This window comes from Chinchilla lanigera, unplaced genomic scaffold (genome assembly GCF_000276665.1).
Source record: "Chinchilla lanigera isolate Chin_1 unplaced genomic scaffold, ChiLan1.0 scaffold00084, whole genome shotgun sequence".
Taxonomy (NCBI): Eukaryota; Metazoa; Chordata; class Mammalia; order Rodentia; family Chinchillidae; genus Chinchilla; species Chinchilla lanigera.
Window position 1 is genome coordinate 8335808 of NW_004955485.1, and position 21651 is coordinate 8357458.

At 47.0% G+C, this 21651-nt stretch overlaps 1 protein-coding gene across 1 annotated transcript in view; it reads left to right on the forward strand.

Annotated features, from left to right (window-relative positions):
• LOC102024117 (chromosome unknown open reading frame, human C10orf76) overlaps nt 1-21651 on the forward strand; it is a gene marked incomplete at its 5' end in the record, with an annotated part of 155381 nt that overhangs the window by 38023 nt on the left and 95707 nt on the right. Inside the window, 1 exon segment of the mRNA XM_013504087.1 lies at nt 8401-8489. Coding sequence (XP_013359541.1) covers nt 8401-8489 — 89 coding nt within the window.

The following is a 21651-nucleotide window of genomic DNA, read 5'->3' on the forward strand; positions in this document are numbered from 1 at the left end:
AAAAAAAAAAAAAAAATCAAGTGATAGAAAAGTTATAGCCTATGTATACGTTATTTCAAGAAAAACTCATTTGTGTGTGAAGTGTCACAAAATATTTTGTACATCTAGGGAAAAGCACTGACCCTGGTTTGGACTCGCGCGTGTATCTTTGTCACTTTCAGACAGACTGTGTGCAGAGCTAGGCTGATGCCTGGGACTCCAGAACTGTGCAGCACCAGCTTTGTTGTCTCTGTGCTTTTGTGTCAGAGTAGTAAGTAGAAGGTAGGAAGAAGTCAGGAAGAAGCCAGGCATGGGGGTGCACATCTGTAATCTCTTTACTCTGGAAGGCTGAGGCAGGAGAGCCGAAAGTTCAAGCCCAGACTGGGCAGCTTAGCTAGACTTTCTCAAAACAAGAAACAAGAAAAAAGACTGGGGATGTCATTCGGTGCAGAGGCCCTGAGTTCAATCCCCAGTGTTTCCCTCCACCCCGCAAAAAAGTTAGGAAGAGGTCGGGAGAGAACTTGTGGTCCCCGCTTGGCCAACAGTGTCGTGACAGCCTAGCCAGGGCCCTGTGAGATGGACACATGATGTCTCCAGAGGCCTTGCCGGGAGGTCCCTGCTCCTGTGGGGACCTCACTGTCTGCGTAGTTCTTCGTGACGAGGGTGCTCAGAGGTAACTGAAACTCATCCTGTTTTTATAAAATTTAAGCCTTTAGGTTTTCTCTTTTCTTTGTTACTTCTGTATTCTTCTCTTTGTTAACCCAGCAGAGTTGTGCCATATTAGTGTGATTCTATGTAAGTATGCGAGATCTGCCAAAAAAGTGTCCACACTTCAGCAGTTCGCTGAACTAATAAGTATCGGGGGGAGGGAATGGCCACCACTTTGAGCACCTCTTGTAATTGTAGAGGCCAGAGGTAACTTGTATTAATCTCATGATGTCTCAATACGTTTAGTGTTAAAATAGTTAGATAAGTTTTCCTTTTCCTGGTATATACGTTTTTTTAGTGAAATCTGTAATTTTCTTTCCTGAAAAGCATCTTAGCTGGGTCTGAGTACAGAATTGTCACCACCATTATTTTGGGCAAGTGACAGCTTGATGCACAGTAAGCTTGCTGTACCTTATTCTGGTGCCAGTCCTGGGAGCTAGGGAGGGATAAGGGATTTCACTGTATGTGGCGTAGACCTTCAGCTTTTCAGATTGCTTGTACACTATATAGTCTTGGTTTTGCAGGTCTGGAGTAAATTTTACTTTTATTTAAGTAGGCTACAGTTTATATTTTTTGTCTTTTGAGTGTTTAGGAGTCTGATCCTTAATTCAAAGAGCAATGGTGCTATTTTTTATATCACTTAGCAGATGAGTTTTCTACTTATTTTAGATGGAGTCTCTGAACCTCAGTATCTTAGGCAGCAGATTTGTTTGTGCTGTGCACTTTATTTCTAGCTTGATTATTTTATGTTCCACTTTTAGAATATGCTATTTACTTTGTAGTACTGACCATGATAGTTACAGTTTTCTCATTTTATAAGTAAGGAAACTGAGGCTCAGGGGATTATGTCCTTTGTCCAGGGTTCTGTTATTTAGTATCACTGCCTGGGCTTGAACCCAGATTTTCTTGGAGTTGTTTCTGCATCTTTTTTTTTTTTTTTTTGGTACTGGGACTCAAACTCATGACCTTGCGCTTGCCAAGGCGGGTGCTGTGCCAGGCAGGTGCTGTGCCACTGAGCTATATCCCCAACCCAAACCCAGATTTTCTTACTGTAAGTCCTGGGTTGTTATCATTCCTATCTAAGTATATTGGTTGTCTGTTGCTGTGTAACAAACCCTAACCTGGTGGTTTAAAACAAGTGGTCTGCTGGGCGTGGTGACGCACGCTTGTAATCCCAGCACTCGGGAGGCTGAGGCAAGAGGATCGTTGCGAGTTTAAGACCAGCCTGGGCCACAAAGCTCAAGGCCAACCTGAACTGCATAGCGAGACCCTGTCTCAAAAAGACAAAAAACAAAAACAAAAACAAGTGGTCTGCCAGGGATATGGCTCAGTGGCATAAGCGCCTGCCTGGCAGGCACAAGGCTCTGAGTTTGATTCCTGGTACCAAAAAAAATAGTTTGCTAAAACAAGTGGTCACCATCTCATAGTTCTTGTGGTTTGGGAATCCAGGCAATGCTTAGGATGAATAGTTTTGCCGTAGGGTCTCTGGCAGAGCCACGGTCAAAGTGCTAACCGGGGCTGCTGGGGCTGGAGAACTGCTTTCAAGGTCACTTACTGGTGATTGGCAGTCCTTCATTCTTCACCAACTGAGTCTCTCCTTGGAGCTGCTTAAAATGGCAGCTGGCTTCTTCCACAGCAAGTGATCCAAGAGAGACGGAAGAGGAGAGTGAGAGCCCAGGACGAAGCCATTGTCTCCTTCATCACCTAGTCCCGAGTGACACACTGCTTCTTGTGGTCGCATGGGCCTCTCTGATGAAACAGTGCAGGGAGCTGGGTCCTAATGGGAGGTGTTCGGGTAAGGAAGGTGTCACCCTCAGGATGGATTAATGCTGATTGTAAGAGCACTCGAGGTTGTGAATCCAGTCACTTGTGCCCGTTCTCCCTCTCCTCTCTCTCCCTCACGTGTGCATCTGCATGCATCTGTGTGTGCTCACGCCCTTGCCTTCCACCTCCCGCTACGGGTGATGCATACGAGGACCTTGCCAGTTGCTGCCACCTTGATATCAGACCTCACGGTTTGTAGAAGTATGAGAAACACATTTCTCTGTAAGCTGCCCAGTCTGGGCTATTCTGTATAGCAACACAGAACAGACTGAACGAAGAATTTGAATACCGGCAGGATCATTGGGGACCATCTTGTAGGCTGATCTCACAGCTGCATGGCTAGTGAGTCGAGTAGCCAAGATGCACACTCATTTCTGTCAGACCTCAGAGTGCCTGTGCTGACGGCACAGCAGCGACTTTGCATTTGACCTGAGCCACAGAAGAGCACTGGGTTTTCTAGGCAGAGGGGTGGGGGAGGAGCTTGCTCAGTAGGGGACCAGCACGAGTATGTTGGGGGTTAGAAGCTGAGAAATGCGCTAGAAGTAATGCTGTATCTAGTACTTAACGTGGAGTCACAAGTGTGTGTCTCTCATCACCTTCACCCTTGGCAGACCTTTTGCATTGCCCTGTTCCCTTCCGGGCTGTTCCCACCCGCTCCCTCGTGGAATGCCTGTGGTCGGGGAGAGGAAGGTAATGAGGCATCAGATTGACAGAGGTGGGCACAAGGTCCCTCCTTCCGGCTGAGTTCACTTCTTCATTACTACCCATGGGGACATTTCCAGGTCTGTCCTCCCCGACTGCCAAGTTCCCTTCTAGTTTTTGGTATCTGGAGCAACCAGTTCTTTCTAGGTGCTCTGGCCGGGCAGCAGGCCAGGGTGCTGCTCTGACTTGTCATTGTGTGCAGCCTTTTCCAGCAGCACCCAGCGGAATGAGAGATTGAAAGCAAACTGAGTTTCTCCATTTCAGATGTTTATGATCCTCCTGGTTAAACAAGAATAAATACGGAAAGACTTCGTGCTCGAGGCAGAATGTAGGCCAGCAGGGAAACAGTTTCCTATCCGTATGAATGCTATGGGTAAAGTCATGATGAGGGGAGATGTTCATGGGGAACAGAAAGAGAAGTCTTGCTGGGAACAGGAAGTGGTGGGAAAACCCAACCATTTCATTTCCGCTCCTGGCTGTGCTCCTTGGTTCTTGTTGCCGTTCCCACTGCTGCCGCAGAGCTTGGGAGTGAGAACTGAACTCCAGGGAGAATGAGTTCTTCTTATGTTACTCTTACATGGAAAACTTAGGCTCTTCCTAAGTCCGATACTCCTAAACCTGTGGGCAGTTGGTGGAAGAGAGCTACAGGTTTTGGTGGGTCCTACAAGATTCCAGAAAAAAGTGGGACCATTTGTGTTGACAGGAAACCACTATGTACAGATAAGACCTTCCACCCACCCAAAGTAGGCATTTGGAGTCATTGCAGCAGTGGTTTTTTTTTTTGTTGTTGTTTTTTGCCATGCTGGGGAGTAAACCCAGGGCCTCATACACAGTAGGCATATTTACCATTGCGCTTCATCTCTAGCCTTTTAAAATTTTTATTATTATTATTATTTTGTCTTTTTTGAGACAGGATCTTACTGTGCAGCTCAGGCTGGCCTTGAGCTCACTTCATACCCCAGGTCCAGCCTTTTTTATACTTAAAAAATTTTTTTTATTTTAAAGAGTAAAAGAAGGACAACATAGCAATAGGGGGAATTCACCGATTTACAGACAAAGTGGTAGGACATCTTTTTTAAAATAATTATTTTGAGATAGGTTGTTGCTAAGTTGCCTAGGCTGGCCTCAAACTTAAAATCCTCCTGCCTTAGCCTCCTGAGTTGCTGGGATTACAGGCATGGGCTACCACATCTGGCTCCACCTGTGTATATTTTTAAGAACATAACAGTTATTAAAGTTTTCCTTCTGCTTGGTAAGTTGTGTAAGTTGTTGAGACCCCAGGCTAGGGATTGCTCCTGTTGGGTGAGTGAAGCCAGAAACAGAGCCTAGGAGCAAAGCTGGCATGTGCGTGGGCAGCCTTTGAGAGAAGCACTGAGGCAGCTGGCAGGGGTGGGGGGTATGGGAGCGCCTCGCTGAGGCTCCAGTGCTATGGGGCGATGTCAGCGGGAGGCAAGGTGTAGCTGGTCCAGACCGGGCCCTGCAAGAGGAGCCGCAGTGTACTGTCGGTGGGAGGCTGTGTGTGACAACATTAGTGCTCTTGTAGCTGCAGTCAGGCGTTTGCACCAGGGACAGCTGCCTGTCAGTTCCATGGGGAAGTTGATAGAAACCGGAGTATCTCCTGGCTTGTGACAGCTGTATCAAACAAGAGATCGTGCCACAGTTTCTAAAAATCAACAAGTGATTTATTTGGAAAGTATTTTAATGATTTATTGGAATTTATACCACTAGGTAAGCAGTTTTGGTGGTACAAGCTAGTAGAGAGAATAAAAGAATTATTTAAAAAATTTTGATGTGTGTATTGATTTATGTGTTGCTTTATATTCCTGTATGGCTGTACACTATTTTAATATCACTGTGGAGAATACTGAAGTCTCTTTTAAGAGACCTGTTACCTAGTCATCTCACTAAATCCTGAGGTGCTCCTGCAAGACCACTTGGAACTGTAGTGTGGTGGAGATGAACCTACGGCACGCGTGCCACAGCGGGCTGTTCGTTATCACTGAAAGCTCTAAAAGGTTCGCTATCGCTGCTGTAGGGCATGAGAAGCACGCAGAGACGTGGATGATGGGGCAAGCAGAAGAGGTTCCAAGGTGGCCAATGCAGGCTTCTTAATTGGAGTGTTCTGAAAACTTCCAGAGAAGAATTTCAGCACCTTTCAGCTTACATATTTAGTCCACTTGGGTGTGGTATGTTGTAAGGCACTGTATCCCCTCTGGCTGGTATCTTTGATCCTGACCTCTCAGAGTGGATTAGTAGTGTTTTTTCTGTTTTCTTTTTCCCCTAAGAGGGGCAAGAAAATAGCTGTCCCTGATGTAGCTTGATTATGAACTGTCAGATTGACACCCACAGTGAACATAGTCTCCGTTGAAGTAAGTGGGGCATCAGGATGCCTTTGTCTCAGATTAAACCACAGAACTTGAGAATCTCAACCCTGCCTTAGGAAGTGTCTTGTGTTTGAAGTTGCCATTCAGCTGAATTGCACTTGGGCATGTTAGAAAGTTACATAAATCTAACAAAGTGGAGAAGAGCTCGCTTCTATTTTTGCCTTCTCTGCCTTTCTTTCATGTCAGAAAAGCTTCAGAAGAGTCTCTTTCACTTGTCTGAAACTAGCAGGCTACCTGGGTCCAGTCTTCCAGGAATTTTATAACTCAGTTGTACTAAGGTTTAAGTGCTGGCTCAGTCATTGTTAAATGAATGGATAAAGAAGGTAGGTCTAGCCACGTGTAGTGCTATCACCTCTGGGATGCTTCGGCAGGATTACAAATTTGAACCCAGCCTGGAAGACCCTGTTAGGAAGACCCTGTATCAAAATAAAAATAAATACTAGAGATGTAGCCCCAAAGGCCCTAGGTTCAATCTCCAATACTAAAACATATTTAAAAAAAAAAAAGATTTTTAGAGTCAGGTAAGGTGGTGGATACCTGTAATCTCAGCTCTCAGGAGGCTGAGGCAGCAAGATTGCCAAGAGTTCAAGGTCAGCCTGGGCTACGTAGTGAGACCCTGTCACACACAAAGGAAGATTTTTATTTTTAGGAAGTAAATTTTATTAGTCTTTTCCTCTCTAATTTCATCTGTGGTTACTTAACTTTTTTTGTTGTTCCAGTACCAGGAATCGACCCCACGACCTCGCGCTTGCCAGGCAGGTGCTGTGCCGCCGAGCTAAATCCCCAGCACCCCATCTGTGGTTACTTAAGCTTTCTTTTAAAAATTGTTTTAAACTTTATTGTATATTGATACATTATAAATGTATATAACAGTGGGGTGCAAAGTAACGTTATAGTCTTTTTTGTTGTTGTTGTTCTTTTGAGACGGTCTCGATATGCAGTTCAGACTGGCCTTGAGCTCACTTTGTAGCCCAGGCTGGCCTTGAACTCTCAAGGACCCTCCTGCCTCAGCCTCCCAAGTGCTGGGATTACAGGCGTGCGCCACCATGCCCAGTATGTTAGTCTTTGACTATGATAAACTTTCAAAATCCTTAAAGATGAAAGATATATTTTTTGCTAGCTTTATAATTTTAAAAAATTTCATTTGTTTTAACCTCAACTCACTAACCAGTTGTTTTTTGTTTTCTTTTGGTACCAGAAATTGAACTTGGGACCTTGCACTTGCCAGGCAGGTGCTGTGCGGCTGAGCTATATTCCCAGCCCGGTAACCAGTAATTTGGAAATATCCTAAAAACCAAATGTGTTGCTTGGCTGAGGCTGTGGCTCAGTGGTGGGGTGTGTACCTAGCACGTGCGAAGCCCGTGTTTAGTCCTCAGTAGCACAGAGAGGCAAAGGGGTGTGAGTAACTCTATTCCAGTGGTCTACAGCAGCACTGTCCGATAGAACTCTTCGTGATAGAAGGGCTGGTAGAAGGATCGCCAGCCTGGGCAACTTGATGAGACCCTGTCTCAAAATAAAAATACAGAAAGGGTTGGGATGTAGTTCAGTGTTAGAGTATTTGCCTAGCATGTTCCAGGCCTTGGGTTCAGTCTCCAGTATGGCAAAATAAAACCAAAGAGAAGTTCTGGGTTGAACCCAGAGCCTTCTCACTGTGCTCTACCCTCCTTTAAATTCTTCTTTCAATTCTGAGACAGGGTCTCACTGAGTCACCAAGTTGCCCAGGCTGGACTTAAATTTGTGGTCCTCCTGCCTCAGCCTCCCAGCATTCTGGGAATACAGGTATCCACCATCATACGAAGCTTAATTTAGCTGTTATTATAAATAAAATTCAAGTTAGTTAAAATACAAATCAAATTTTACCTTAAAGTTTAATTCAAAATTTGATTACGTTTAGCTAGGTGTGTTGGCACATGCCTGTACTTGGTTGGCTGAGGCAAGAGAATTGCAAGTTTGAGGCCAGCCTGGGCTATAAAGTGAGTTCAAGGCCAGCTTGACCTACATAATGAAACCTTGTCTCAAAATGGCCCCCCCCATTAATTACATTTAATTAAATGTGAACCTTTGAGACCTAAGGTCTTTAATACTTTTCCATGCTATGCCAATCACTTTCATTGGCATAATTGAGATACATCCTTCCTCCCAGTAATGATTCTTAAGGGAAAGGTATTAGGGGTGTTTAACAGAGTATGAACTTCTAAGTGGTTGCAGCCCTCTTTTCCCATTGACAGATTTTGTGTGTGTGTGTGTGTGAGACACACGCACACGCACACACACGCACACATACACACATAGTGAGATTTATTCATGAGAAGAGCTGAAGGTGTTCTCTTCTTTTGCATGTTTGGTTGTTTGTTTATTAGTTTTTTGAAACAAGGTCTCACTGTATTTCAGGCTGACTTCAAGCTCGTGGTGATTCTTCTGCCTCAGGCTCCTCAGTGCTGAGATTATAGGCTTTATAGACACCATCATGCCCAGCTTTGTATGTGTACATATTTATATCTAGTGTCTTTTGTTGTCGTAGGAAACAAACCTGCCTTACTAAAGAAAAGGGGTATCTGAGCTGGGAGTGGTGGCACACACTTGTAATTCCAGCATTCTGGGAGGCTGAGGCAGGAGGTTTGAAAGTTGAGCAACTTAGTGAGACCCTGTCTCAAAATAAAAAATAAAAAAGGGCTGGGAAGGTTGGTCAGTGTGAAGGTCCTAAATTTAGTCCCCAGTGCTGCTAACGTGTGAATGAGTGAATGGTGGCGGTGGTGGAGTCATTGTACTCAGGGGCTTACCCCATTTTCCTTTCGTGTGACAGACGCTGTATTCAGGTGGTGCATAAACTGCTCTGCTATCAGAAGAAGTGTCGTGTTCGGCTGCACTACACCTGGCGGGAGCTCTGGTCAGGTAACTTCTCTTGGATTCATCTTTCCATGCTGCTTTAATGTGCACCTAGGCCTGGGCTCAAGGCAGACTGTTTTCCCCCAGACCTTGGAATTTGTGTCTCTTCTTTTCTTTCTTCCCTCCCTTCCCCTTCTCTTCTCCCCACCTCTCCTCCCCCGCCTCTCTCTTTGTCTCTGTCTCTCTCTTGCATTTTAGCCTATTTTGGGCCAGACCTAGAGTATTCACACTTGTGAATACTCACTAATTTATTTGCACTATTGGGGATTCAGTTTAAGACCTTCATCTCACATATCCATTCCACACTTTCTCTCCTGTTCCTTCTTGTATTTATTTTTTCTTTGCTTGTGTGAGCGTTGTGTGTGCACACATGTCTGTGTGTGTGCGCACATGTCTCTGTGCATGTGTGTGCGCATGTCTATACATGTGTGCGCATGTCTATACATGTGTGCGTGTGTGTTGGTAGAACAGTTGAGTATTTCTGGAGTTCGTGTGTTTCTTCCTCTGTGTAAGACTGAGCCAGGAGTCTGTACACACGTGGACTCTTCCTCTGCTCCGTCTGGGAGCAGTACATGGCCTGCAGGGAAGGCCCTGCGTTCCCTCAGCTGAGTGGCTTGGGAGGAGTGTCATAGGCTGGGGGGTCCTGTTCTTCGCGTTCCCTCTGGCATTATTGCTTTTCACAGATGGTACTGATTGTTCCGCTCCCACTGCACACTAGAGGCAAAACAGCAAATGACAGTGTTTATTCTGTCTTTGTATCCATTGGGTGGTCCAGGGAAGGCACTGCCACCCGTGCAGGCGGGAAGCAGTCTTCTCTAAGGTACAGTTAGTGCTGGCTTGCCGCGCCTTGCTTATGTCTGACCGAATGGCGGCTGGGAGAACAGAGGGGACGTCTGAGGCAGCTGCTCCCTGACGGGCCGTGCTTTGGGGCCTGACGCACAGCAGCCTCCTGACGGGTGCAGGGTGAGTGGATGCCGCGCCCAGCGTGGCCAGGGAGGCTGTGTCAGTGTCAGAGGCTTTAGAGGAAACCGGCCAGGAGCCCAGCCCCTTCCGTGGAATTCATCTGGAATTCCTCCCGCTTGTTGTGACACATGGTTTCCTCCCAACCCAATTTGGCTTTCTAAATTTAGTCTTCCTTAATGGGAAGTAGCAATCTGTAATTAATGGATTAGAAAGTTTTTTGCAGTTACTGCCTGTGGTGGTGAAGAAGGAGTAAGAGTCAGGCTAATTGGCAGTAGAGGCATTGGGTATTTTAGGAGAGAGGAGTGTGGTCATGTGAGTTTGAAGCTGAGGGATGTCAGATGGGCTGCAGAGAGATTGCAAGAAACCGCAGTGACTAAAGTTAGTAGAATTCCTTAGGCAGTGACAATTCTTTTTGATATAAAGGGCTCCCGTTGGTGCCTATGGGTAGTAGTAGGACTGTGGGGCTGTACAAGTCTAGGATTAAGGTGACAGCACAAGATGGTGCAGTCTGTGTATTTGGCACAGCCGTAGACCTAGAACAAGTGCAAGTGGTTCAGTCGGTAATGGGGTAGAGTACATTGTAGTGCTCAGCACTTGGAAGTAGTTGCTTTTCCCTGCTGCTTCTGGTTCGTTCTGGTTTTATTTTCTTTTTGTTCTGTTTTCTGTGTCCTCACTATCCTAACTCTGGCCTTGTGCTCTCTCGGGCTTTTCTCCCGTCCCCTTTGTCCATTGTCTTCTCCCTCAGGGTCCCGTTCTGTCAGTCTTTCCACAGTGCCCTCCGCTGCCCTGGTCTGTCTCGCTGAGCTCGGACACTTCTCCTGCCTTCATCCTGCATGCCCTTTCCTTTGCATGAATTGGCCCTGTTATCACTGTGAGCTGTCTCTCCCCTCCTTTGTGCTGCTGTTGTCATACATTTTGTTTTCACACATTTCATAAATCCCAGAATGAATTGCTGTCTTTTTTTTGGCATTGCTTGGAATCAAACCCAGGGCCTTGCACCTGGTAGGCAAGTGCTCTACATGGAGCAGCATCCCTAGCCCCACTGTTACCATTTTTGCTAAAACAAATGATTATGATTTAGATTTAATTTTTGTGGGTATGTGTGGTACTAGTTGTTGATCTCAAGGCCTTCATACTGCACTATTTCTCCAGCCTTTAAAAACTTTAATTTTCAGTTTTTACTTTTTAGACAAAGTCTTGCTAAGTCACCAGCTTCCCCCCAGGCTGTGTTTCAACTTTAGATTTATCTGTGTCAGCCTCCCAGAGTGCGGGGATTACAGGCGTGTGCCACTTGCCCAGCTAAAAATGTCTTTTTCCCCTGACTCTTTGTATTTTGCCATGCTGGCTAGTAGCTTGTGAAGGAGAGTGTTCTTTATCCTGTGTTGGCCGGTTGGCTTTATGTCTTGAGAACTTGTTCCACTATGTCACTGTGTGTTGCTCTGGACTGACTGGATAGCATTCCAAAGACCCTGACAGGTTGAGGGTAGCGGTACAGGAGTGTCTCCACTGAGACATGGGCAACTGCTTGTTTCTCAGGCGTGGACGCGCGTAGTAGAGTTCTCTGCCAAGCGAGGTTCGCTTCTCTTCCCACACTGAGTGAGCCCTTCTGCAGCCCTGGTCCATGTGTCTGTACATGGGGTGTACAGAGAGATGAAGAGCAGCAGGTGTTAAGGAAACTGCAAAATACAGCACCACAGCCAGTGTGCTGGGGCGCACGAGAGTGTGTACTCCCGCGTTCCGTGAGCACAAGTTGGGCTGTAGCGATCCACCTACTCCTTGGCTGCTGCTGCCCCTCGCCTGCCGGAACGCCCATGTTTTCCGTCTTTTCCTGGTAGAGTTATAGGACTGAGGGGGGCGTGTGAGACTCCTCGTGGCAAGTGTGCTTGTTTGGGTATGTGCTGGCCCATTCATGTGCTGCAGCCCTCACTGACGTTTGTTTATAAATTAGACATGTGGGCTTAGGCCGGACCACTGGGAGTCTCGGGACTGAGAAGCAGGTGGCTAGGATCCGAATGCCTGTTGTCACTGGCCACGAGGGCTTTGGTGACACCGTGCTGTGAGTGTTGATTTTTATCCCGGTGCTATGTGGCTACCGTGACTCATGGTTACTGGGACGGAAGCCAGCAGCTCTGCCAGTGGCGACTCCCCGGTAGTGGTCCGGGGAAGAGGAGGCGGCTGGACCAGCTGGGGACTCACTGCTCCCTCGTCACTTTTCCTGCTGTGGCCCTGACCCAGTCCTCACCGCCACATGTACACAAGGCCCTCGGCATGGTGTCTGAGTGCGTGTGGAAACACATTTAGGCCAGTTTCAACTACAGTGTGGAGAGGAGGAGGAAGGAGGAGGCCTGCTTGTCAGTGTGACCCTTGTCTCCCACTTGTTGTTTCTGAGACCTTGCCATGCAGTCTAGGCTGGCCTTGAGCTCCCCGTGATCCTCCTGCCTCAGCCTCCAGAGTGCTGGGATTATAGGCACCACCACACCTGGCTCTATTATTCTTCTCTTAGCAATTTTTTTTTTTTTTTGCAGTACTGGTTGTTGAACCCAGGGCCTTGCAAAAGCTGGGCAAATACCTACCACTGAGCTCTCCCACCCCTTTCTCTTGGTTTTTTGAGATATACTCTCCCTATGTAGGTTAGTTCAGACTGGCCTTGAACTTACTATGTAGCCCAGCCTGGCCTCAAACTTGGAGAGATTCTCCTGCCTCATTCTCTCAAGTGTTGGGATTACACGTGTGTGCCACCACACTTGACCTCAGCTTTTTTTAAAGTTTTTTATTTTGAAACAGGGTTTTGCTATGGTGCCCAGGTCAACCTTGAACTTGTGATCCTCCTGCCTCAGCCTCCCAAGTAAGTGGGATTACAGACATGTGCCAGCAGAGCTAGCAGAGTACATGACTTTTAATAGAGATTAAGAAAATATATGAATGAATAAATAAACAGATGAATGTTTCCATTAGTAATTTCCATTAGTAATAAATTAGCATTCACCTAAAGCAGTACAACGTTGCTTTTGGGCCTCAAAATAATAATTAATAATAATAATAATAATAATAATAATAATAAGCCTGATAAGATGGCTGTTACGTTTCTGATGAGCTGACTTCCCTTTGATAGGCCCAGCCACTCAAGTTAGCTGTATTTGAATTGCTGATGTGGAAGGAAGTCAAAGGTCCTTCTCTTGCCCTATCTCTTCTTCCTTCCTGCGGAGGCATGGAGTGCCTTTGACCAAGTAAAAACGGAAACTGTGATGGTTTCTAAGAGCAGAATATTTAGAAACAGCAGTTGTTGGAAAGGGAGCTATCTGAATAGAGCTGAATGAAATCAGCTTATTTTACTTCTACTGTGAGGGAAGGCAGGGGGCATTGGGGAACCAGCGTGCATTTAAGTAATGTGGCTTTGACAGTCTGAAAACATGAATTGTTTTTTTTGGTACCAGGAATTGAACTTGCAACATCATGCTTGCTAGGCAGGCACTGTGCCACTGAGCTAAATCCCCAGCCCAATATGAGTTGATTTAAAGGCAGATTAATACTGGCATTATTATTTGCTGTTCATCTGTCGATCACAGGCCGTTTTACTCTTTCACTCTGACATATCCCTGGATGATAAATCATCATTTTCTGTCCATGTCGGGGAAGGGAGAAGACCGCTGAAGGTTTAAATGACTTAATAAGCATCATGAAACCAGAGGCCAGTCACGATTAAACTTCACTCCTGTGCTCAGACACAGATCACTTCACTAGGCATCATTCGCCTCCTCACAGGAAGATTGGCCCCGAAAGCCCCCTAAACAGTCTACTCAGCTTCACTGTGCTAGACTCATCCAGGTGTTCTCAGCTTTGTGAAAAAGAAAGAAATTGTACGTGGCCTGACCTTTTAGACACCTATGGGGAGGAGTGGAAAACCCAGAGAGGCTCACAGCTGCCCGGATCCAGCTGCCTCTCCTGTCACTGGTAGAAGCCTGTGCCTTCATGGTTAGGTGCACTTTGAGGCTAGGAATTGAGAACTGTTTTGTTCCAAGCTGGTAATATGGTAGATGTCATATAGGACTAAAAGTTTTCTAGAGAAGACTGACCTGCGCCAGAGATTTATTGATTTATTGATTTATTTGTCTTTTTTGAAATAGGGTCTCACTCTGCAGTTCAAGCTGGTCTTGAACTCACTTTGTAGCCCAGGCTGGTCTCGAATTTACAGCGATCCTCCAGCCTCAGCCTCCCGAGTACTGGGATTACAGACATGTGCCACCACGCCCAGTGAGCCATAGATTTAGCTGGCAGTTCTTGTGTAGTACAGCTCTGGCACTTTGGCAGTCCTTCCTAGTTTTGAGAACTTTCCTTTGGACTTCTTTTAGCTTAGGGACTTTCGTAAACTTTATTTTAGATATAATTACAGACTGACACATGTGCTCTTCACCTGGCTTCCTGCAAAGGCAACCTCTCATATAACCACACATCGCTTCTTTTAGTCTTGAAGAGTGTGTCCGGGTGGGAAAGAGCAGCAGTGAAATGCTAGGGTAGAGGGGAAAAGGAATTGTGGCAACAGGCTGTCACTATCTTGTTTTTATTAATATTGCTTTTTAAATTGTTCTTCCTTATTCTCTAAATTTTCTCTGATTTAGGGGAGTACTGTATGTTGTAAGATACGCTCTGGGTTTGCTGTACCTGCTTAAGGAAGGCTTCCTGGGACAGGGACTGCAGTTCAGTGGCAGAGTGCGTGCGTAGCATGGTGATGTCCTGGACTCAGTCCCCAGCATCACGGGGGAAATGAAACAAAAACAAGCACCTGCTTTTCCTCCCGTACGCAGAAAGACAGAGCCCTCTCCTCTGGGGATAACTTCTCTCAGTGTTAGACTGTTCTCCTGCAGGGGCATTAGAAGGTATTTCTCTTGTTCTATAAATTTAGTTTTGCAAGGTTTTGTATAGCAGTTTAGAAAATTCAAGGACTGAAGTGAGTGCCAGGAAGATCTTTTTCCCTTCAGATCTCTACATTTGGCTAAACCCAAAATTTATACTATTTTGACTCTTTCATTCCTTGAGGAACTTGGCAGAAGCAAAGGAGAATCTCCAACAGGTCTAGCCTGTTACTAGGAGAAGAAGATCCCCACATAAAAGCCCCGTAAAGAGTGAGAAGTCATTCTTCGTTCTTTTCTCTGCACGTAAAGTCCCTTCCTGTCCTGAGAAATGTCAGCTCTCACAGGCCAGCAGCGTTTTGTCAAGCAAAAGGAGAGAGGAAAGAGTGGCTGTGCTTTTGTTGCCCTGCCTGCTCTTCCAGCACAGCGGATACAGTGCTGAGCAGGACTGATGAGGTGTTGACTTCCCTCAGTTTGGGAGAATTGGTTGTACATCAGGTGGCTGATGTAGACATGGTCTTGTTGACTACTAGCTTGCTTGCTTCCTGCCCTTTCTTTTTCTTCCTTCCTTTCTTCCCTTCCTCCCTCCCTTCCTCCCTGCCTCTTTCTTTCTTTCTTTCCTTTTTGTACTAGGAGTTGAGCTTAGGACCTCATGCCTGCTAGGCAAGTACTCTACCATTAGTTACATCCCCAGCCCAACTACCTGACTTCTCAAAGGCTGATTTAGGCTGCGGTTGGATAGGCAGGTGCGGGGCTGCAGAAGGAGGCAGGGGCTCCTGACCGTGTTTTGTTATAGGCAGCTGCACAGGGGTCCTACATGTCCCAAAGTGTGTAAAAGCTCTTCTTTGTGAGAAAGGAGGGAAGGTGGTAATTGGGAGGATTGCTTTGTCCCCAAGCACATGGGACTGGCAGACAGTCGAGAACGTTATTGTCCCTTTCAGCAGATACCACAGCAGCAAGGGAAATCAAGAGGACAGAACAGGACTCCATTCAGAGGAAGGGTTTGCTCTGTTTTCTGTCTCATCCAGAGGGGCGTGGAACCTTCAGGCTGTGCGAGCCGTTGACACACTGGCTGTGTGCTCTGTTCACCTGGGTGAACAGAGCCGCTTCATTTTATCCTTTGATTCACTGGCCTCTATGTCAGTGAAGTACTTAGATCTGAAGCCAGATAGATGGCCGTTTTCTGAGAAGCCACCTAGTATATTTAAAAATTGTTCTCCTGACAGTTGTGGGCCTCTCAGTGCTTCCTGTACCCCTCTGCTGACTGACGGAGAGCCTGTTGATTGCTGCCAGTGTCCCTGGGTAATTGGTGATTTTGTCCAGAGATGCTGGAATTGGCTGGAGTTTACAGTGCCGCTGGGGTTTTGGGGTCATTAGCTTGTTACATTGGTGCTATTTCTAGCCTGTCTTTTGAGTTCCTTCACTTTTCTCCCAAGCAAGTGAGATGCTCAGACTTCTTCTCTTCCGTCAGTCACTGTGAAACTGCTCATTTTCCCTAATGAACAGGTTTTGATTTGAGCTCTGGGGCACCCTTTCCTAGCTCTGTGCCAGGCTGCGGGATAGAGTCTGGCTGTCTTGTCTTTGCTGTCTCCTTACATGGAAAGTGAAAGCTACTCAGTTCACTCTGACCTGATTCTTTAGAAACAATTTATTTGTTCTCTGCTAGAGGCTTTTTGTCTCCTTCCTGTTTTTAATCTTACTTAAATGTCATTCATTTGGTTTTGTAATTAAGCCTCCCCTGGCAGGCATCTGAGCTGTCACTTCATTGTGTCTTCCTGTGGTTAACACGTTCCTTTCTGTACCTGGGTTACCTCAATGTACAGGACAATGTAGAGGTTTTGGTTTTGGATAAATTTTGTTCATTCTGCTCTTGCATAGCAACACTGTTTGCTGCTACCTTCTTCCCTTCCCTCTGAATTCAGAGAGGATAGGAAATCCTCTGGGGAAGTCCTCGTTGTGTAGGGTACGTGAAGGCAAGGCCCTCTGTGGGATGATAGGACCCTGTGTTTAAAGTGGCAGCATTTTCAGGTGATTGGACTAAATTCTTTCGATTTGAAAATTAGGTTGACTGCTTCTGCTTCTGCTTCTGGAAATCCACTTGGGACTTAGAGAGCCATCAAGATACGTGCTTCCTAGAGTCTGGACCCTACACACCATCCTGCATTCCACCTGTGTTTGTATGCAGAACAGTCCGAATTCCTCCACTGTCCTCCTAACCACGTCACTAAGTACGAAGCACATGACTTTCCTTGGAAAGAGACCTGGGCTGAAACTAACTATGAAACTGGGTCCGGCAGAGTTAGCTGGCAGTTGCAGCCGGTTTCCAGTGCGTGAAAAAAGCTTAGAAACTAAGACTTCAGGGTGTCTGGAAGGCAAGTTTCCAATGAAGAAATGAGTGTGTGTGACTTCTACTTCCCTTCACCTGAAGCATATCTGTAGTATAATACCCCAAATATTTCACTGCAAAAACTCTCTATTTTTCACTTAGTGTAGGTTAAAAGTATTTACCTGGGTAAATACTTGGTATCTGGAGCCTCATGTATTAGACAAGGCAGCAAAGATTAGGAGTCTAACCTAGGATCCCCAAGGATTTCTAGGGTACTGTTGTACTTAAAGTACTTTTAGTTTTCATTTCCAGTGTGAATTATTATCCTAAAGACTGCCACAGTGTTCCCTTGCAGGCTTCTCAGTTTGTACCCTGGCCCAGAGCTCTTGGGCTCTCTGTTGATTGAGTGTAATTGGCTCCTTTCCTTTTTCACACAATGAGGAAGTACCTTGTGTGTTTATCTTGGTGCTCAGAATGGTGTACCATGATGTGGATGTCAGTAGTCAGTTATGCCAAGATTTAAGAAGGGCTGGGTTGGAATTGTTCTAGAGCTTATGGAAAGAAAAACATAGATCTCTTGTTTTTAAAAAATTACGGTAAAATAGACATAGCACAGACTTTTTCAAGCTAAGACTGGTGACACACACCTGTAACCCTGGTGCTCTTGGAGGCTGAGGCAGGAAGATTTTGAGTTTGAGCCTAGCCAAACAATTCAGAGACATAGCGAGACCCTGTGTCAAAATAAAATAGAAAAAGGGCTGGGAATGTAGCTTAATGTGAAAAGCCCTGGGTTTAATCCCTAGTACTACATATCCCCACACACCAAATTAATTGTAACTTTCGTATTTTGAGACAGGCTGGTTTTGAGCTCTTGGGGACCCTATTTCAGAATAAGTTAAAAAAGAACTGAGTCTTATTTTGAGATAGGGTCTTACGAAGTCATTAAGTTGCCCAGGTTAGGCTTAAACTTCCCCAATCCTCCTGCCTCAGCCTTCCAGAGTTAGGGGACTACAGGCATGTATCACCATGTCCCCTGTGCCGTTCTCTTTCAAGGGATGAACAGCCCTTTACTTGGTTGTTACGGCTTGTGTCTTGATGAACCCCCAAAGTCTCATGTGGTCACAGGTGGGGCTTTGCAGGGGTGACCAGATCTAGGGTGTATGATGCTGGGATTAGGGATGTGTGATCTCTAAATTAGTTCAGATTGGTTTAATATAGTTCAGGGTGTGGATAATGGAAAGCTGGGTAGGCTGGAAGGGATAAAAGGGAGAGGGTGCTGCTGCTTTGGTGCCTTCTGCCTGCCATGAACTGTTTCTCCTCCGTGAGGCCCCTCTGCTGTGCCACCCTGCTTTGGAGCCAGAGGTTTGGACTGAAACCTCCATAAATTCTGAGCTGAAATAAACCTTTCCCCTTTTAACTTTGGGCATTTGGTATTTTGTATCAGCAGTGAAAAAAGTAGCTAAGACTGGTCTTGGGCCCCCAAAAGGGCCTTCTTTGGGGACCTCTCAGACAGGAGTCGTGACTTTGTGAGGAAAAGGCTTGCGTCAGTCCCTCATTGCTGGCTTCTTTTTTTTTTTGTTTTGTTTTTTTGTTTTTCTCCGGTACCGGGAACCGAACTCACGACCTTGTGCTTGCCAGGCAGGCGCTGGCTTCTTTTTTAAAACTTGTTATTTAGAAGTGAGAAACATGATAATCCAAAGAATTAAAGAGGGAAAAAAGTGCATCTTGCTCCTTAGATATTATTATTATTATTTTTATTTATTTATTTATTTATTTTTTGGTCTTTTTGAGACTGGGCCTCGCTATGCAGTTCAGGCTGGCCAGAGCTCACTTTGTAGGCCAGGCTGCTCTCGAACTCACAACAATCCTCCTGCCTCAGCCTCCTGAATGCTGGGATTACAGGCGTGCACCAGTATGCCCAGCTCGCTCCTTATATCTTCACAGGCTATCACATGTACTGCACTGCATAGGAAACTCCCGTAGACATGACTGATTATCAGCACTAGCTTATACAGTGAGTGTCTTATCAGCATCTTGGTTATGTTGACTCTTCTGTGTGTGTGCTGCTATTCTGTGACTGTCCTTGGAACAGTGTTGCTGGTCATGTGCCCATGCGGCAGCAAAAACACAAGGGTATCAAGGACAGTTTCCTAAGAGTGTGTGTGTGTATGTATGTGTGGCATGGGATGAGCCAGGGGCTGCCCGCACAGGCTCTGTGCCGCTGTGTGCTGGTCCCGGGAGCTTGAGCACCAGCTCTCTGGTGATTTTGGAACTATCCCTGGGATGTGGGTATTCTCTTGTTTGGCTGTTGTTTGAGCCTGGGGCAAAGCTCCATATCATAGCTGGGCATGGTGGTGCATACTTACAATCCCAGCACTTGGGAGGCTGAGGCAGGAGGATTGCCATGAGTTTAAGGCCAGCCTGCTCTACATAGTGAGTTCAAAGCCAGCCTGAACTACATAGAGAGACTGTCTGAAAAAGATTAAAACAAAATAAAAAAGTTCCATAGCATAATAGCTTATGAATAAGCCTGGTTAATAGATTTTCATAGTGATTTTTTGGTTTTGGTTTTGATTTTGCATAAGCAAGGGGATCTTGTCTACGTTTGAAGCCCATGTCCAGTCACATTCCATGTGCGGCCCATAATTTTGAAGGAGGAACCCTGAGTGAGCGAATCAGTAACGGTGGTAGTTGATAGTCACGTGCTTAAAAAAGAGAAACAGTACAGAGGATGCAGAGACAAAGGAGGAAGGGAAAAGAAGCGCTGAGGGGGCGAGGTAGTGAAGAGGGATGGGGGAGACAGGAAGAGAAGGCTGGGTGAGGGGGCCTGCAGAGATGGGGCCTGCTGAGGTGGGCACTGCATCTCTGTGCTGAGAATAGGGATAAAGAGTATTAAACGCCCACACTTTAACATGCGGGTGACGTGGGTGACACCAGTAGGGAAGGAGGACCCAAAACAACCTGGAGCAGCCAGGGGCGGGCAGCGTCACAAACAGGGCCCAGGGGAGTGCCGGCCGTGTCAGCACCCGTCTAAGCACGCCCTGTTTCTCCTAGGCAGTCCGCTGGACCTTGCACCTTTATTCATTTATCTTACCTTGATGGAATGGAGACCAGATTATCTTCCCAGCTTAGTCACAAGCTAGTTTGCGGTGGGAGTGTGGTAGGGTGTGGAGTTCTACTGTTCAAAAATGAGGAGGTTGGCTTAAACAACCTCAGAGTTCTTTCTAGCAGTTCTTTCTAGCTCTAAGAGGCTGTGACATGCCTAAAAGGCTGCGCCCGGCATGTCAAAGCCTCACAGACCTCGAACGCCGTGGTGAGGTGAGGGAGGGAAGGGAGAGAGCGGTGCACAGGCCGAGCGCAGCCGACACAGTGAGCGCAGTCGGGGATGGCCAGAGAGCGGCTTCCCGGGCTGTGCAGCATTTCCTGAAGCGGAATCCCGCCTCTGACGCATCTTGGCTGCCTGTTAAAAATCCCTGTAGCGAACCACTGCTCCGGGTGGCTCTTTTGGGTGCAGGGGTGGCGCCAGGCTTGAACCATCAGGCACAGAGTGCTGGTGCCTGTGGCACTGCCCCTCAGCGTGTCACGGTGCCAGGTTCTCCTCCTCAGCGCTGTGTGGCCCTACTGTCTGTAGCCTCTGGGACATAGTGTGCCTCATCCTGTGCCAGCATTGCTTTGTTCCTGCCCTCATCTTTATCACTTGTCGCCCCTGACCTGAATCTCGGACGTCAAGACTAGCCGTAGCCCTGCCAAGGAACAGCGAGCCACTGCTCCCACTTCTCTCCTCCAGCATTCCTGCCCTTTCATCACCCCACCGGCCCTGTTGAGGCTGCATCTTTGTGCCTGTCTGCTGGAGACAAAATTCCGGGTTGATTGGGTGTGTGCAAAAGCTGCTTGGGACGGGTGTGGTGGTACATGCCTGGAATCGCAGCACTGTGAGTTCGAGGCCAGCTGGGCTGCATAGTGAGTTCGAGGTCACCCTTGAACTCAAAAAAACTAAAAAACTAAAAAATTGCTTGGTCTCTTTTTACCCACTACATGTTCTGCAGAGTGCTATTGTGCTACCCAGGCCTCTCTTGTCTCCTGTGAGTTCATGAAGTCTAATTCTTAGGTGTTTATCCATCCTCAGAGCTTATGGGAGCACTGAAATAGTTCAGCAGGGTGCACTTCATTAAAGGACACTTGCGTGCGGTTAATCATTCTTATGTGAATTCTTAGCTGACCCCCTTCGGTCCCTGAGTTCCTAGGGGGAGGGAGACCGTGTGTGACCCAGAATGGGCTCTTGTGGGGCTTTCCCCCAGTCCAGTCCAACAGCTCAGTTAACAGACTGGCCAGAGGGTCCGCTGCCTACCGTTTACCTTCCAGCACGAAACCCTAGATGACTTAGTTTGGGGCAGGATAGCGAGTTCGCAAGTGAGGATGTTTGCCTTTCTCATCTCTGGTAAGGCCCTCAGCGATCAGAGGGGAGGATTCAGGCCTTAGACACAGGGTGTAAGCGCAGCCAGGCCCTGTGCTCTCCTCCCCTGCGGACTTCTTGTACTGTGCTGCTAAAGTAGGGTGAGGGTGTCGTGTGTCAGGCTCGTGTCCGCAGTCTCACTTCCCTTCCCTGCTGCTCCAAATCAAAGTGCACATCTCTTCCCTAAGAATAACAAGCTAGTGAGTTCAGGCCTCCCATGAGTCCTGCTTCTGTACCGTCTTCACCAGTGTGCCTGGGCCCACTCCTCAGACGGGAAAACAGCTCAGAAGGAGGTCAGCAGCTGCAAGCAACCTGTGCTCCTTCCTCTTCTGTGCCTCAGACCTCCAGCCGCCCACACGCCCTCAGGCACAGAGCTCAGGCCGCATGGGAGGCAGGGCGTCTTTGCCGGTGTGTAAACTGCCGTCCCCGTCGCGGGCACACAGTCCCTGACACCCACAACGTCCAGGAGGAGAGGTTTTGGCACGTTTCAGAAGTCCCAGGGCTGAGGGGCTGGGGATTTAGCTCAGCGGCAAAAGCGCCTGCCTGGCAAGCGCAAGGTCGTGAGTTCGGTTCCCGGTA